Source organism: Geotrypetes seraphini, chromosome 5, assembly GCF_902459505.1.
Source record: "Geotrypetes seraphini chromosome 5, aGeoSer1.1, whole genome shotgun sequence".
NCBI classification, from domain to species: Eukaryota; Metazoa; Chordata; class Amphibia; order Gymnophiona; family Dermophiidae; genus Geotrypetes; species Geotrypetes seraphini.
The window spans coordinates 51977739-51994978 of record NC_047088.1 but is presented as its reverse complement, the minus strand read 5'-3'; the positions used below and the strand labels follow the sequence as shown (position 1 = coordinate 51994978).

General features: G+C 41.8%; 1 protein-coding gene across 1 annotated transcript in view; it reads right to left on the bottom strand.

Annotated features, from left to right (window-relative positions):
* Nucleotides 1-17240, bottom strand: part of LOC117360296 (sodium/hydrogen exchanger 2-like) — a 116081-nt gene that overhangs the window by 80798 nt on the left and 18043 nt on the right. Inside the window, exons 4-5 of the mRNA XM_033943987.1 lie at nt 13652-13869; nt 1818-2014 (exon numbers count right to left, since the gene is read on the bottom strand). Coding sequence (XP_033799878.1) covers nt 1818-2014; nt 13652-13869 — 415 coding nt within the window. The remainder of the gene's footprint in view (nt 1-1817; nt 2015-13651; nt 13870-17240) is intronic.

The following is a 17240-nucleotide window of genomic DNA, read 5'->3' as shown; positions in this document are numbered from 1 at the left end:
TCAAAGACATGTTACCTGCAGCTAGTTTACTGGCCTTTATTTCTCTATTTAAATGAATTATCACAGTAGTTGTATTGTTTCACTCATAACAAGAAAAAAATGTCTTTTAACAATCTGAAAGCATGCATATATAGCTTTTCTACCACCAGATGGCACTTCAAAACGGCTTTTTCTGAGCTCTGCGTTCAATTGTGCTAAGGGCTAGATTAAGGAGAGTGTAAAATTACTCTGAAAATAATTAGAAATAAAAAATTTTGGAAATCCGCCAAGTTATGAGCATTTGGAAACTAATAGTGACAGTGATGGTTAACCCATACATACACTGTAAAACTATATTAGAACCTTGAGTGAAATGGGACAGAAGAATCCTGGCTTTATCTGACACTGAGACTGATGTCCTACAGGAAGCAAAATTTTGCAAAGTCTATTCACCCACTAAAATGGCAAATAGTGCTCAATATTTGTGAAAGAATAAAAAAGTTTTCATTTTAGCATGCGTAATAGACTTTGTATAATTGTTTGCAGATTTTACATTTTTGCATATAGTTTTGTTTGCAAAAGTTCATGTATTGCAGCAATGTAAAATTTTACCAACAAGCTCATTTACTGCTAGCACATGACAAAGGGGCCCTTTTTCTAAGGGGCGGTAAGCATAAACATGTGCTTCCCGCCAGTGGCTTAATAAGGGGAGGGGGAGGGGGGATGAACCAAAAAGCCAACTGGCTGGTGGTATCCTCAGGATAGGTTTGAAACCCACTACCCTATTCCTGTCTTCCCAGAATTCATTATTGGGAAGGTGTGGCTTACTGGTAGAGCTGCTGCCTCTGCACTCAGACATTGTGAGATCAAATCCCAGTGCTGCTCCTTGTGACCATGGGCACGTCGCTCAATCCTCTAGTGCCTACTGCTTTGAATATCAACTTTGAAATTGCCAAAGCCACCAAAAAGGTGGCATACAAGTCCCCATTCCATTTCTCTACCAGCTATTGCTCAATAAATACCCATGTCATAAATGATCATTCATAATGCATTTACCAAATATCATTTGGTTTTATGAGAAGCTGGATTTTCAAGAAATGTTTCCGGGTGGAACATTGTATAGGGGACATCCTTGAAACAAGCCAGTAAGCAAAACATGTCAGATTCAGTTCCCAGCCAACATATCAGAGAACAACAGGCCAGATAAGCTGGTTTTATTTTGAAATTAAAAAATGTATAAATTCACAAATTAAATTGAAAAATATACCAGTGGATATGGATAAAGTGGAATGATGATAATTGTTTCTGCAGTCCCGAATGGTGCAATAATACCAGTCAGAAGCATTTCTGAAAATCCAGCTTCTTATAAAACCAAATAATATTTAGTGAAGGCATTGTGAATGATCATTTATGACATGAGTATTTATTGAGCAATAGTGAGATTTAAGTGTCAATCTAGCTGTATTGCCAACAGTGTGGACTTCCTAGGATTCACAGCACATATTTGGATCACCAGCACTGAAGGCTCACATTGTACTATAAGAGATTACAAATTCTGCACTTTCGTACATGAAGTTCACTAGAACTAAAGAATAATCCTTTCCTCATCCCAAGACAGGGGGTGTGTTGCTATGTTAGATCACCTGGAAATTTTACATATACAGTATTTTATTTTAAGCATTAAGCTCACACCTTTACATTTAGGTACAGGATATATTTCACTGTCCATAGTGGGCAAAGGAGGGTTAAGTGACTTGCTCAAGGTCACAAGGCTGCCTTCCCTCCAAGTGGTACATTAGCTTAATTATGTTTGCGCGGTACACAATACTAATACCTACCAGGACGAACACTGTGAAAAGTATAAGAACCGTTGATGCTGCATTGAAGAGCCTCTTTCTGGAAAAATTAGGAAGCAGAAACACCAAGGAGAAACATATAGCCCCACGCAACCCTCCATATGCTATAATGAATTGGTCCTTCTTGGTGATTGCATTCATATGCCATTTGTTAATGGCAAACGTCAGCACAATAACACCTACAATACAAAAACCGGCATGGAAAATCTTCAGCAGAAAAATACAAATACAGAAACACATATGTCTTATGTTCCCTCATTATTTGGTCTGGATAATATTCAGCTGCACAGGCACAGGTGCTATCAACTTACTAGGAAGAAAACAGAGTGGAGGATCACATGATATGTTAATGCAGTTCCAGAAGTGGCAGGTAGCGAGGATCTGCCTCTGGAGATGCACAGTTTCGAAGGCAATTTTCGAAGTGATTTTTGGTAGATAAAGCTTTTGTCCAGAAGCTGGATTCACAACTCCAGATGTGGCTTCAAGTCAAAGTTGACTCCTGACGACCACATTCGCAACTACCCATCTTAATAAGTTGTGCTATACTGAGACAGACCAAGATCCACTGAGCCCAGTACCCTCTCTGATAGTAGCCAGACCAGATCACAAGCACACAGCAGTAGCCTGAAGATAAGATCCATTCCTTGTTACCTACACCCAATGGCTTTGCCAAATCTGCCTGGCTAATTATGAGAAGCTTAAATTCCTATGTACCGGTAATGTAAATGCACATGAGTCGAGTATTTTTCAATTGAAAGGAAGCTCTGGAATGAGAGGACATAGGATGAAGTTAAGAGGTGATAAGCTCCGGAGTAATCTAAGGAAATACTTTTTACAGAAAGGGTGCTGGGAAAGCCTGGGATAGTTACGTGGGATCTCTTAGAAAGACGAAGAGATAATGGTTACTGCAGATGGGCAGACTGGATGTGCAATATGGCCTTTATCTGCCATCATGTTTCTATGTTTCTATGTTTCTACATCTTCAATCCAGATCTGATCAGCAGCCAGAAATCTTGACTCTGATCACTAGGTGTCACCATTGAGCAATGTGAAGACTCCAGAATCTTCTCCCTCCTCTCCCCATATTGGTCTCTTAGGTAAATATTATACAGTATAAATAAGAGGGGAGGTCACCAAACAGAAATCATACCTCATGTGCCAAAATGTTTTGCCGTGGCCTAAAAGCAGAGAAAGATTATGGTGTTTTCAAATAATGGAGGGAGGTTTTTCTTGCCAGCTTAAAAAGGGTACCATGAAAACAAAATGAAAAAAAAACCCAAAACCCCAAAGCCTTAACTCACCTTCTATACAACAATACAGGTAATAAGTTGTTTAATAAGTGACAATGAACATGAGTGGCATTTAAATGTAATATGCAGGGGTGACTCAAGGCAATTGCTGCCTGAGGCAAAAGATAAGATGGCACCACACTCCGGGAGGTTCCTCTTCACAACTACAATCAGAGCATGAGACCCACTATGGCCCACCCCAGTGGAAACAGGAAGTTTGTCAGAGGGTGGGCTGCAGTGGAGAGATGATTAGGGACCGCTGGCACGCAGGGTAGTTCTATGAATGACTGCTACTACCCGGAATTTTTTGCTACAAATTAAAGGTAGATGGGGTGAGGGAATGGGGAAAATGCCAATTGGGGGAGACAACTGAAAGCATTAGATGCTTGGAAGGGGAGCGGCAGAGAGAGCCTAAAGATGCCGCTCCCTCAAGAGTGTTGCCTGAGGCTGTCATCTCAATTGGCCGCCCCTGGTAATACGCTTGGCCACCACAATAGCCCCATGCTGAATCCCTAGGCCATAAAGATGTCACCCATATGAGATTGTGCTTTCAGAAATTGTAATTTGCATTTATTCTTCAATTATGAGCTTCTGATACTGTCTGCTCCTGGCTTCCTGCGGTGCTTCCAGAAAGTGATATAGCTCATTGCAGGTACATGTTCAATTCTCTGAATATATTTGTGGCAATTCCTCTCCTTCCCTGTTGATTTCAGGCTGTGTGATGCTATTATTACAAGCTTGAGGACCTTATATCTAAATAGACATAAAGCGTGCTGAGATACACCATGCACAGTCAGGAAAAAGGTGTGAACCAGGGTAAGGGAAAAGCATGAAAAGGGGGAGATTATAAAGATATTCTTTCACTGAAAAATTTTCAAAGGCAATATTTAAAAAAACCCCAAAAAAACAACAGCCAGTAATGAGGAGCATTTTTTTAGCCACTAGTTCCATTTTTTCTGGATATTAAATAACAGGTCATATCCAAGTCCTAGCATTGAATATATTGCTACTTAACATAGGCAGATATGTGATGAATATCAGAGTTTAAACATATAAGTACCCAAATCATAGTTACCAAATACTAGAGGCTCCTTTTACTAAGCTGCGGTAGTGTTTTTAGCGCGCGCTAACCCCCTTGCTAAGCGGAATATGGAGGCGTTAGCATCCAGCGGGTGTGGCATTGTACTGCATGCTAATCGCGCACTAAAACTGCTAGCGCAGCTTAGTAAAAGGAGCCCTAAGGTCCACCTTAGAGGTCAGCGCCCAAAGAAAAATATCTAGGTGGCATCATAGATAATATGCTGAAACTTTCTGCCCAATGTGCAGCAGTAGCTAAAAAAGCAAACAAGATGCTAGGAACTATTAGAAAAGGAATGGTAAATAAGACTAAGGATGTTATAATGCCTTTATATTGCTCCACGATGTGACCTCACCTTGAGTATTGTGTTCAGTTTTGGTCACCTTATCTCAGAAAAGGAAATAGCGGAATTAGAAAAGGTTCAAAGAAGAGCAACCAAGATGATAAAGGGGGTGGAACTTCACACATATGAGGAAAGACTAACGAGATTAGGACTCTTCAGCTTGGAATAGAGATGACTGAGGGGTGATATGATTGAAGTCTACAAAATCCTGAGTGGTATAAAACGGCAACCAAAATTACAAAAATTAGGGGATACCCTATGAAGTTACAGGGAAATATTTTTTCACTCAGAAAATAATTAAGCTCTGGAATGCATTGCCAGAGGATGTGGTAGCAGCAGTTAATATAGCTGGTTTTAACAAAGGTTTGGGCAGGTTCCTGGAGGAAAAGTCCATAGTCTGCTATTGAGACAGACATAGGAGAAACCACTGCTTGCCCTGGGATCGGTAGTATGAATGTTGCTACTATTTGGGGTTTTGCCAGGCACTTTGGATCTGGATTGGTCACTATAGAAACAGGATACAGGGCTAGATGGACCATTGGTCTGACCCAGTAAGGCTATTCTTATGTAAGCCATTACTAGTAGCAAGGATGAGGATTTCAATAGGTCACCCTGTACCCTTGCACTGGCTCTGACTGCCACAGGTTCAGTGTATAAGTGCAGGGTTGGATTTAGGCATAGGTACATAGGGATGCCACTGGAGGTCCTTGTTGAGCTAGCACAAAACCGGCTTCTTTTTGGAGATGTAATTCATCAAGTCACTGGGACTCAAAACCGAATCAGTAGCACCTAACCCACTCACATACATGTGCTAAAGGTCCCAAATTCTGAAGGTACATAGAAACTGGGGCTTAGGACCTCCCACTCTCAATTCTTGGAGAGACTCTCCATCACGTCTCTGGTTGCAGGCACCATGTGAAATCCAACTCCACACAACTGTATTTGCGTAATTTCATTTTTCTTACATACACCTAGGCAATTAATTAATCAGTAACTAGTACAACACTTGCACTTTCCCTATAATATGTACTTTTTATAAACTCCACACTATATATTTATAAGGAAAATATTTGATAAATGTATTTTCAATTCTCTCTAAGGTTAATAGAAAATCGCATGCTTTTCCTCAGTGAAATGTGATGGTCGGAGTTAAAGTATATTATCGCAGTTCGCAACTCCATAAATACGAGCATGAAAAACATTAAACATCAGTAATCTGTATGTGGTCTGTGTTTAAATGAAAAAGGAATCAGGTCCCTGAATACTGCTGGCTAAAAGCCTTTGAATGAATTTTCCCTATATCAGGACTGCTGCTCACAGGCTCCTCCTGGTGGCTATTAAGCAGAAGTGCTTCTTCACATCTCTGACCTAAACTAACCCCCCTCTTCTATTAAACTGTGCTAGCAGTTTTTAGCGCAGTTTAATAGAAGAGGCCCTAAGTAACTATTTGTTTATAGCACAGAGCAAATTTCTATTAAACAATTTTAAAGGAGCATAATATATACCAAGCCTTCATTGTCAGGCATGACTACTCTACGTGAGTAGATTTGTTGCTCTTTAAGGACTGAACAGGACGATCCACAGGCTTACGAGCAGCAAATAGCCTCATTTACTTAATGCTTTAAGAAATCCTGCTGCTTAACATTCCTTTTAAACTTGAACTTTGTCAAAGAGGGGTTGACTAAAAGTACGAATGCCTGCCAAAATGTTATACTGACTGAAACTGCTGGATTGGGAAACATGCAAAGCCAGATTTTACATCTGAGGCTCAAGAAGGGATGGCAGCAAAGTATGAGTATAATTGAGAAAATAACGGTGGAACATACTAGGGGAGAGGAAAGAGAAAAGGTTCAGGATTTAGCTCATAACTATTTCACCTGTAGTTCAGTTATGTATAACGATGTAGGCAAAATTTATTATGACAACCAAAATATATTTTAAAACCTTTTTACCAAACAAGGGACCCGACACGGTCCGTGTTTTGGACAACCTTCATCAGGGGTCCATGGTAGAAAAGGGAAAAAACATATGTCACAAAAAATGTTGAAAAATACAGTAAAAACAAATAGCGAGATTTTTACGATATTTAGTGACTCTCGGCGTGACACATCATCTGTTTGTTTTTACTGTATTTTTCAACATTTTTTGTGACATATGTTTTTTCCCTTTTCTACCATGGACCCCTGATGAAGGTTGTCCGAAACATGGACCGTGTCAGGTCCCTTGTTTGGTAAAAAGGTTTTTAAATATATTTTGGTTGTCACAATAAATTTTTCCTACATCGTTGTACATATCTGCAGTTTTGGTTTGTTTGTTCCTGGTTGGTTTTTTCACTGCAGACAAGGTTGGACCCCCTTTTTTTCCTCTTGGTTCTGTTGCTACCTGTAGTTCAGTTACATTCAGGTACAGTTGGTATCTTCTTTGTCCCTGAAGGGCATACAATCTAAGTCTGGACCTAGACAATGAAGGGATAAGTGACTTGCCTGAGATCACCAGAAACCACAGTGAGAGTTGAACTGTGCTTCCCTGGTTTTCAGTCTCCTGCTCTAACCATTAGGCCACGCCTTTGCTCCAACGTAATGTACCTGGATATAACTTAGACCAGTGGTTCTCAAATCTGTCCTCAGAGACCACCATCCAGTCTGGCTTTCAGGATATCCCTAATGCACATGCATAAAACAGTCTCCTTCATTATGCACATCTCTCCCAGGCATATTCTTCAGTGATAGCCTAAAAACCTAGACATGCTGGTGGTCTCCCAGGACAGGTTTGAGAAGCTCTGACTAGGGGCTACATTCACATAACTTACCGATCGTGTACCGATGGTTTTGTAATCATTTCCCCGACCCGATTGTTCCCTGACCCAATTCATTAAGCAGCTGTGCAATCAATCTCCGATCCGATCTGCACATGCCTGATGTAGACTGGAATACTCTCTCAGCAACAACTTGTGGGAGCAAGAGGATATTAACATCCATGAAGGGAGTACGGCTTAAACAAATGGTACACGAGCCCACTAGAGCCCAGGCCATCCTAGACCTGGTTCTTACTAACGGGGAAAGCATCTCAGAGGTCTCGGTGGGAGAAATGCTAGCCTCCAGTGACCATAACATGGTATGGTTCAACCTTAGGAAAGGTTTCCCTAAATCACAAACAAAAACGAGGGTACTCAAATTCCGGGGCACGGACTTTGCACGCATGGGAGATTTCGTCCAGCAAACGCTACAGGATCAGGAGGAAACTGATAATGCGGAAGCTATGTGGTCAAACCTGAAACTGACCCTACAGGAGGCAACTGTCCGTTACATAAAATCGGTAAACAAACAACAAAGAAACAAGAAACCTCAATGGTTCACGGATGAAATCTCGCACCTCATCAAGGAAAAAAAAAGAGCATTTCTTTCATACAAACATACGGGGAAAGGAGAAGCTAACAGTCAATACAGGACCAGGTCTGCAGCGGTCAAAGCAGCAGTTAGGTAGGCCAAACTACAAGTGGAAGAAAACCTAGCAAAGAGCATTAAAAAAGGGGACAAATCCTTCTTCAGGTATATTAACGATAGGAAAAAGAACACCAGCGGAATAGTACGCCTTAGAACCCCGGATGGGAATTATGCAGAAGCGGACTCCGACAAAGCCAATCTACTGAATGAATACTTCTGCTCAGTCTTTACCTGCGAGGCACCTGGACACGGACCTCAGCTGGCAGCAAAACCAAGCGTGGAAGACCCATTTCAGAACTTTGAGTTCACACCAGCTGATGTTTACAGCGAACTGGCAAGACTCAAGGTGAGCAAAGCCATGGGACCAGACAAAGTGCACCCAAGAGTGCTCAGAGAGCTGTGCGGAGTCCTGGCAGAGCCATTAGCCATGCTCTTCAATCTTTCCCTAAGGACGGGGAGAGTCCCACTGGACTGGAAAACAGCTAACGTCATTCCTCTGCACAAAAAGGGTTGCAGAGCAGAGGCTGCGAATTACAGACCAGTGAGTCTCACATCGATAGTGTGTAAACTCATGGAAACACTAATTAAACGCAAGTTAGACATGATCTTGGAGGAGGGGAATCTGAGGGATTCCAAACAACATGGATTCACTAGGGGCAGGTCGTGCCAATCGAATCTCATCAGCTTCTTTGATTGGGTAACTATGAAGCTGGACTCCGGGGAGTCTCTGGACATAGTGTACTTGGATTTTAGTAAAGCTTTTGTCCCACACCGCAGGCTTTTAAGTAAGATGAAATCAATGGGGATAGGTGAGACACTAACTACTTGGGTCAAAGATTGGCTGAGTGGTAGACTTCAAAGGGTGGTGGTCAACGGCACCTTCTCTGAAACATCAGAAATGACCAGCGGAGTCCCGCAGGGCTCAGTCCTGGGTCCACTCCTTTTTAACATATTCATAAGGGACTTGACACGAGGGTTTCAGGGTAAAGTAACATTATTCGCCGATGACGCCAAAATATGCAATATAGTAAGGGAAAATAATTTGCAGGATTGTATGACACAGGACCTGCTTACTTTGGAGAGCTGGTCCGCAACATGGCAGCTGGGCTTCAACGCCAAGAAATGTAAGGTCATGCACCTCGGTAGCAGGAATCCGTGCAAAACCTACACCTTAAATGGAGAAACGTTGGCTAGGACGACAGTAGAGCGAGACTTGGGAGTGATCATCAGTGCAGACATGAAGGTTGCAAACCAGGTAGAAAAAGCATCATCCAAGGCGAGACAAATGATGGGATGTATCAATAGAAGTTTCGTAAGCAGGAAACCTGAGGTCATAATGCCACTGTATAGAACCATGGTGAGACCTCACCTGGAGTACTGTGTGCAGTTCTGGATGCCACATTACCGTAAAGATATGCTCAGAGTCGAGTCGGTTCAGCGGATGGCCACTAGGAATATCTCGGGGCTCAAGGGTCTCTCGTACGAAGAGAGACTGAACAAACTGCAACTCTACACTCTGGAGGAACGCAGGGAGAGGGGAGACATGATTGAAACGTTTAAATACATCACAGGTCGTGTCGATGTAGAAGATGACATCTTCCTACTCAGGGGACCCTCGGCCACAAGAGGGCATCCGCTCAAACTCAGAGGAGGGAAATTTAGGGGTGACATTAGGAAGTATTTCTTCACGGAAAGAGTGGTGGAGCACTGGAATAAGCTTCCGGAGCAGGTGGCCAAAGCCAACAGCGTGCTTGACTTTAAGAATAAATGGGACATCTACGTGGGATCCTTACAGAGGCCTAATAAGACACTCAGTCTTGATAGGGAGGGTCAGTAGAGTGGGCAGACTTGGTGGGCTATAGCCCTTTTCTGCCGTCATCTTTCTATGTTTCTATGTTTCTATGCCATGCATAAGTAGGAAGCCCCTGATTCACTAAACAGAAGGAACACCGATTGGGTTTGCCAATCTAAAATGAAGCGACTGCTCTCCTGCTCTCCTGCTCTCTGCCGCCCTGAAATCTCCCTGCTCTCTGCCGCCCTGAAAACAACCATCAACAAAAAAAGATAAAAAACTGTACATATGCATACTCCCCCCTTTTTACATATTGTGCAAAAATATGAGCTCATAGTTTTAACCCGTAGGTTTAAAGTGAGTTCTGTTTTGGCTGCAAAACGTGTTCTGTTCCATTCTGCCTGCACATATTTAAATGATTCCTTTCGGGAGCTGCTCTGTACCTATGCCATTCCTCCCCCTTTGTTTTGACCTCTCTTGTGGGGAGAACAAGTGCATGCACGGTTCGCATCTACAGCCAACCAGGATGGTCTGCACGTGCGTCGCGATCGCTCTGCAGCGATCCATGGGGCGTGCGTCCGATCTGATCTGCACATGCAAATGAGAACTCTTTAGTGAATCAGTCGCCTGGCAGAACTCAGCCATGAATCACCCAACAACGATCCGGACCAGTGAGTTTAGTGAATCTAGCCCTTAGACTCTAAGCTCTTAAAGAAAGGACATTGCTCTTATTTGAATATTTATTTGTCTATTCATGTTACAAAACAGATTAGATTAATTATTATCACCCAGATAAACACCTCATCCAATGCTATTCATTATGAGAGTTTGATTCAAAGAAGGAACCTATGGGATCTCAAAAGCTGATTAATACCGTATTTTGGATTAGTCCTTTACTCTTATTATGCTTTTTTATCAATTGTATTTCGCTTAGTACAAGACAAGTAATCAAATCAAATCTTAATAAAAACTTTAAACTTGTCAACACAGCCTCCTCTACTACTACTTATCACTTATATAGTGCTCAAAGGCGTATGCAGCACAATCTGAAGTTAGTATAAATTATTTTAACGAATGCAATTTGTCTTAACTCACTAGGAATGCTGAAACTGAATCCTTTAATTGGCAGATGGTGAAAACGGCTGATTTACGTAACTTGATGTTGAACAAGAGCAACGGTGCCAAGTAACAGGCATATGGAGATGCAGATCTCCCATAAGAGCCATAGAAACACCTGTTGCTTCTGAGCAACAATGCCAAATAAAGGGTTAAGCAGATTCCTTAGTTCATCTTAGCATTAACCTACAGTAGCTAAAGCAGCCCTGATGATAAGCTCTCCCTACTCCCTATCTTCTGAAGTCCACATCAAGGGCTTATATGGCCTAGCCCTCAAACTTTTAGATCCTAGCCCTCAACTTTTAGATCATAGATCTACATGGCCAAAAGTAACCCATCCTTCAATATCCAGATCAAGCATCTGCACGGCATAAAGTAAGCTCTATACTACTCACTTCTATGTCTAGGGCAGGGGTGGATAACCACAGTCCTCAAGAGTCATAACCCAGTTGAGTTTTCCAGATTTCCACAATCAACATGCATGAGATCAATTTGCATATAATGGAAGTAGTACATACAAATCAATCTCGTGCATATTCATTGTGGAAATCTTGAAAATCCGAGTCACCAATCTACTACATTTCTTTGAAGGGGTGAATAAATATGTGGATGGAGGTGAGCCAGTTAATATTGTGTATTTGGATTTTCAAAAGGCATTTGACAAAATACCTCATGAAAGACACCTGAGGAAATTAGGATAGGAGGCAATGGATTAAGAACTGGTTAAAAGACAGAAAACACAGAGTAGGTTTAAATGGTCAATATTCTCAATGGAAAAGGGTAAATAGTGGGGTTCCACAGGGGTCTATGCTAGGATCGCTGGTTGTGTTTTGGTTTTTTTTTAACATACTGTGTTTATCAATGATCTAAAGATGGGAATAATTAGAGAGAGAATTAAATTTGCTGATGACAGAAAGTTGTTAAATTGCAAGAGGTGTGTGAAAAATTACATGAGAACCTTGCAAGACTGGGCTTCAAAATGGCAGATGACTTTTAATGTGAGAAAGTGCAAAGTGATGCATGTGGGAAAGAGGAGCACGAACTACAGCTTCATGATGCTGGGTTCTATGTTAGGAGTCACTGCCCAGGAAAAGGATCTAGGTGTCATTGTTGAGGATACATTGAAACCCTCTCTCTCAAGCTTCCCCCTCCTGCTGAACAAGGTGAGGTACTGGCTCAGAGCATTGATGATAAAGGGTGCCAAAATCCCAGTCTAGCATCTGTTCCTCTAGAAGTTTGAAGGTAGACCGGACTGGGATTTTAGTACCCTTTATCATCCAGGGCCTTACCTGGTCCATAGGTTGAGCCAGCCCTGTGCTCGGGGGAGATTTGACAGAGGTCTATAAAATATTTTGTACTAAGTAGTAGATTTAAAACAAATAGGAGAAAATATTTCTTCACTCAATGTATAATTAAAATCTGGCATTTGTTGCTGGAGAATGTGGGGAAAGGAGTTCGCAGGATTTAAAAAAGGTTTGGATAACTTCCTAAAAGAGAAGTCCATAAGCCATAATTAAAATGGATATGGGGAAATCTACTTCTTCTTCCTAGGATAAGGAGTATAAAATATGTTTTACTGTTTGGGATCTTGCCAGGTACTTGGGACCTGGTTGGTCACTTTTGGAAACATATAGATTAACCAAACCTCTTGTGGTTCCTTCCACAAGATAGTTTGGTTATTCTATATTTTTTATATTACAGTACATTACATTACATTACATGCTTATATTCCGCCTGTACCTTGCAGTTCTAAGCGGATTACATCAGAAAGATAGCTGGACATTTCCAGGAAGAGAAATACAATTAAAGAAGTTGGTCCTAGTACAACAAAAAAGATAGCTGGACTTTTCCAGTAAAGGAATACAATTGAAGGCGTAAGGTCTAAAGCAATTTTGATGAGATGATTCTAAGAGGGGGTGAGAGGGGAAACGGGAGGGATTAGGACGTTTGGGTGAATTTCTTGAATAGTAGGGTCTTGATTTCTTTGCGGAAAGCCTTGAGGTCAGTTGAAGCTGTCAGTAGGTTGGTGATAGTGGGATCCAGTTTAGCTGCATGTGTTGCTAGTAAATTGTCATACATCTTTTTGCGTTTAGTTCCTTTAAAAGGGGGGTAGGAGAAAGGGGATTGGGTTCTCCTCTGTCTGGTTGAGAGGTTCCTGTTTAGACGGTTGTTTAGGTGGGTGGGTGCCGTTCCGTTTAGTTTACTATATATATATATATAGTTGACTATATGTAATAAACTTTGTTATATCCCTAGCTGATGTGCCCAGCTCCTTTCCCACTTTCCTTTTCTGTCCCAGTATGACAACTCTTATATTCTTATGTAGATTATGGCCTCTGAGGATCTTGGTTGCCCATCCCTGGTCTAGGAAATTCTGCTGTCCTTTGCGCACATATTCAGTGACTGTTCATCAGAATGGGTAAGAAAAGTGCTTACCTGGCTAGGGAGAGGCTTGATTGGCCTGGAGGTCCTTGATCTTGACTCTGGGTTGAGTATATACTTCAGGCCATAGTAGATTCTACTTTTGAACTGGGGGGAGAACATGAATCACTGAAGCCCCCATCAGGGGTGGCATTATAGAAACTAGTAATACTGGTCCATCTTTGGTGATAGAAATACCAACACATTTAGTTCATCATCAGTTTTAATAATAGGTCTACTAAGAGCTTCATACCCCTTAGCAATGCTCATGTTGAGTCAACAGATAATTTACCAGTTGATTTACAGATAGTTATTTCTATTTCATTCCAATTACCTAATGCTCTCCAGATAAGGCAGAAGACAACTGTAAAGATGATATAAGGCCAGTTCCATTCATGGTTCTCTCCAACAGTAGATACTCCAAGAAAGATAAAGATAAGGGTTTCACTAACACTGCTCCACATCTTCATGAAGTATTTGATTGTAGTATGGGATTTATGAGAGATGTTAGCTTCAATATAATACTTCATGCTCAGGGAACAAGTGACAATTCTGTGGGGGGAAAAAGTAAAACAAATAATTGTCGTGATATTTATGAAGCTAAGTCAGAGGATTAAACCTACCCCCTCTTTTAACAAAAGCATAGTGCGGGTTTTTGGGCTGGCAGTGGAGGTAACTGCTCCGACGCTCCTAGAATTTCTAGGAGCATCAGAGCAGTTACCGCCACTGCCAGCACTAAAACCCGTGCTATGCATTCGTAAAAGAGGGGGCTAATTTCTAAAATGACCCGTGGACTTTACACCAACTGTCAAAGAGTAGGTATGCGAGTATTTTCACTTTGAAATGATGCAAAGTTTCTCCAGACTTTACACCTGCTTTTCCTGCAGAGGTAGATTTTTCTATGGAAAATAATGTACATACAGTAGGCTTGAAAATAAAATCTATAGGGATAATGTTATAACTTGAAGCCTCCAGTTAAGTATGCTGATGCTGTAGGCTAAGTGCCAATTCTAAAACAGCATCTATTTGCCATGATGCCATCATAAAATACTACCCAACAGTATATTGGTGTGGTAATAAAGCTAAGTAGATCATAAAATACTAGCATAAATTGGCATGCCAAAATGTAGGCATGACCATTTATGCCAGGTGAATGGTGGGTCTAAATAAGGGCATGTAAGTACACCATGTAATGCATGAAATTAATGATATTCCCTAAGTTATGCCCCGGTTGGATTCATGCCCATGCCTCATTCATGCTCTATCCATGTGTATGCCCCTTTGCAGTTCCTGAAGATTTATAAAATCTATTTCTAAGCTTGTTGAATATCGCTTAGCGCTTATATGAATGAATGTTACATTCACCCACACTAGTGCTAGGAGTCTATAATCTTAGAGGCTCACAGTCAAAACTTTGAAACGTCCAAAAACCAGCCCAAATCAGAACTTGGACATCTTAATAGCAGAGACGTCCAAGTGCCAATCAAAACCAACTTTCTGGATGTTCAGCAGCACTTCTAATCTGCTGTGTGTCCAGAGCTCAAAGGGGCGTGTTGGGAGATGTGTTATGGGTGGACATTGGGTGGGCTTAAACCTGGACATCTTGAAGCAATAATCAAAGATTTCCCAGGACATCCTAGGTGGAACTTACAAGCCGGGATTTAAACGAAAGTGACAAGATGATCACTGGAGGGTTTAAGGCATTACCCCACCCCCTTTACTTCCTCAGTGACCACGACTCCTTCCTAACCTCCAAAGAGGGAAAAACCCAGTAGGCTTGCCATCAGCTGATCACGGCAGGGGAATCCTGATCGGCTGAGCCGGTTTCCTGGAGACCCACCAGCTCAGCTAATCATGGATTCCCTGTCAGGATCAGCTGAACCAGCAGAGAGAATGTGATTCCTCTCTCCCTCCCTCACACCCACTGATCCCCCAGCCCCCCTCTACAGAGAACTGCTGTGCTCAGAGCCCTCTAACCCTCCCCCCCAACATCCCTAACACCCCCCAAAAGCAATTGACATCCCCCTATATCACCTTAACATCATTGGCATCACACGACACCCCCCCCTCCCCCACGACACCCCCTCTCCCACATCAGTCAACAACCCCCACATCACCTGACACCTCCTCCCCCTCATATCAGTCAACACACACACATCAGCTAACACCCCCGTACTTTCCAATGCAAAATCAGCAGGAGGGAAGCCTACACCCTCCCGCCAATAGGGCTGCCTCTTCAGAATGACGGCCCTTCCCCCCTCCCAGTGCACCTTGGGATGCAGTGAGACCCTGATTGGCTCAAAATGTACGAGGGTTGATTCATAAATCATGGCAACTATTTTTTTTCTCTTGATAATGCGCCAACTCTGGAAATCTAATACATATGTTTGACAGTTTGTGACATGTTCTTCTTAATGTTGCCACCAGATGAGAGATGAATGCATCGGTCTTTGGTAGGGGAAAAGCAGAAAACATGACATTTGAAATCATCGTTTCATTAACAAGCAAGTAATAACTGTTTCACTAAACCAAGCAAACAATCAGCTTGCGAGTGAATATGTTTAACTGTTAACATCTTTCAAAGCGTCTTATAAGATTAAGGCATTGTGCAACAGTTCTGGACATTTTTTCCCATACTGCATGTCATGGGTGGTATTGCAGAAATGACTTGTAATACTTTGCATTCACAGTGTGTCCCTCATGAACTGGATGACACACAAGACAACCTGGGAGACTACTTTGAAGGATGTTAACAGCTAAACAGTTTGAACTTGTACTTTGTTGTTCATGTTATACACCATAATAAAACAATTTCAAATGTCATGAGTTTTTTTTTTTATTTTGCATCTCTCCTACTAGAGACCGCTGCACTCATCTCTGATCTGGTAGCAACATTAAGAAGTACATGTCACACACTTTCAAACTTATATATTAGATTTCCAGTGTTGGCACATTTTCGAGAGAAAAAAAAAACTAGTTGCCATGACTTATGAATCAACCCTTGAAATTTTTATTCTGTCTTTCTGAAACCAATTGCACAGCTCACAAGGTTTCTCATGATCTTCTGAGACTATGAACATACAAACTTAACTCCACAAACAACTTCACTGGCTACCCATCACAGCTCGTATAAAATTCAAAACAGCCAGTATCATGCACCACGTTATCTGTGGCAACTCAGCCTTCCCGCTCATCAAATTCTTAACTGAATTCTCAACAGGATCCAATTGAACCTCCCCTCGACAAAAAATCTCAAGTACAAAAGAATCTTCCAGTCCATGTTCACCTTCCTCAGAGTCAAAATCTGGATTGATCTCACTGAGACTATAAGAACAGAAACCAACCATACCCTATTCCGAAAGAAACTGAAAACCTCGACAATTAATTCTTCTAAGATCTTCATAAGCACCTGACCTCTATTTAATTCGCCTAAGTTTTATGTTTCCTGTTCCCCTTCCACTTCTTCCTCTCATCCTATCCCATTTCCCTCCCTTCCTCTCAAGTCGCCTAGAGCCTGTTTAGGAGTGCGTGACATACAAATATTAGATTAGATCATCTCTACGAAAATAGGGAGTCGATTCAGCAGAAGTTAAAAGGGCAGGGTTGGATCCTGCTAGGTGAACATTCACTGATCAGGTCCTGCCATGAGATCCAGAAGCACCTAAGTGGACAGTTGTTATTGAATATCATGTCCTGCTACAGCAGCACTAGCCAGTTAGTTCCAGGGCGATCCTTGGCCAAAGCATAGGTGGAGCCGGGAGTTATCCAGGTGCTGCCAATATTTAGTGCCAGCACCCAGATAACTATATGAGCAAATATGACTGCATAAATAGAGCTCTATATTGGCTATTTACTGAATAATGATGGTAGCCAGATGACTTCCAGCGGATGCCCAGGGCCAGACTCTATAAATGGCACCTAAC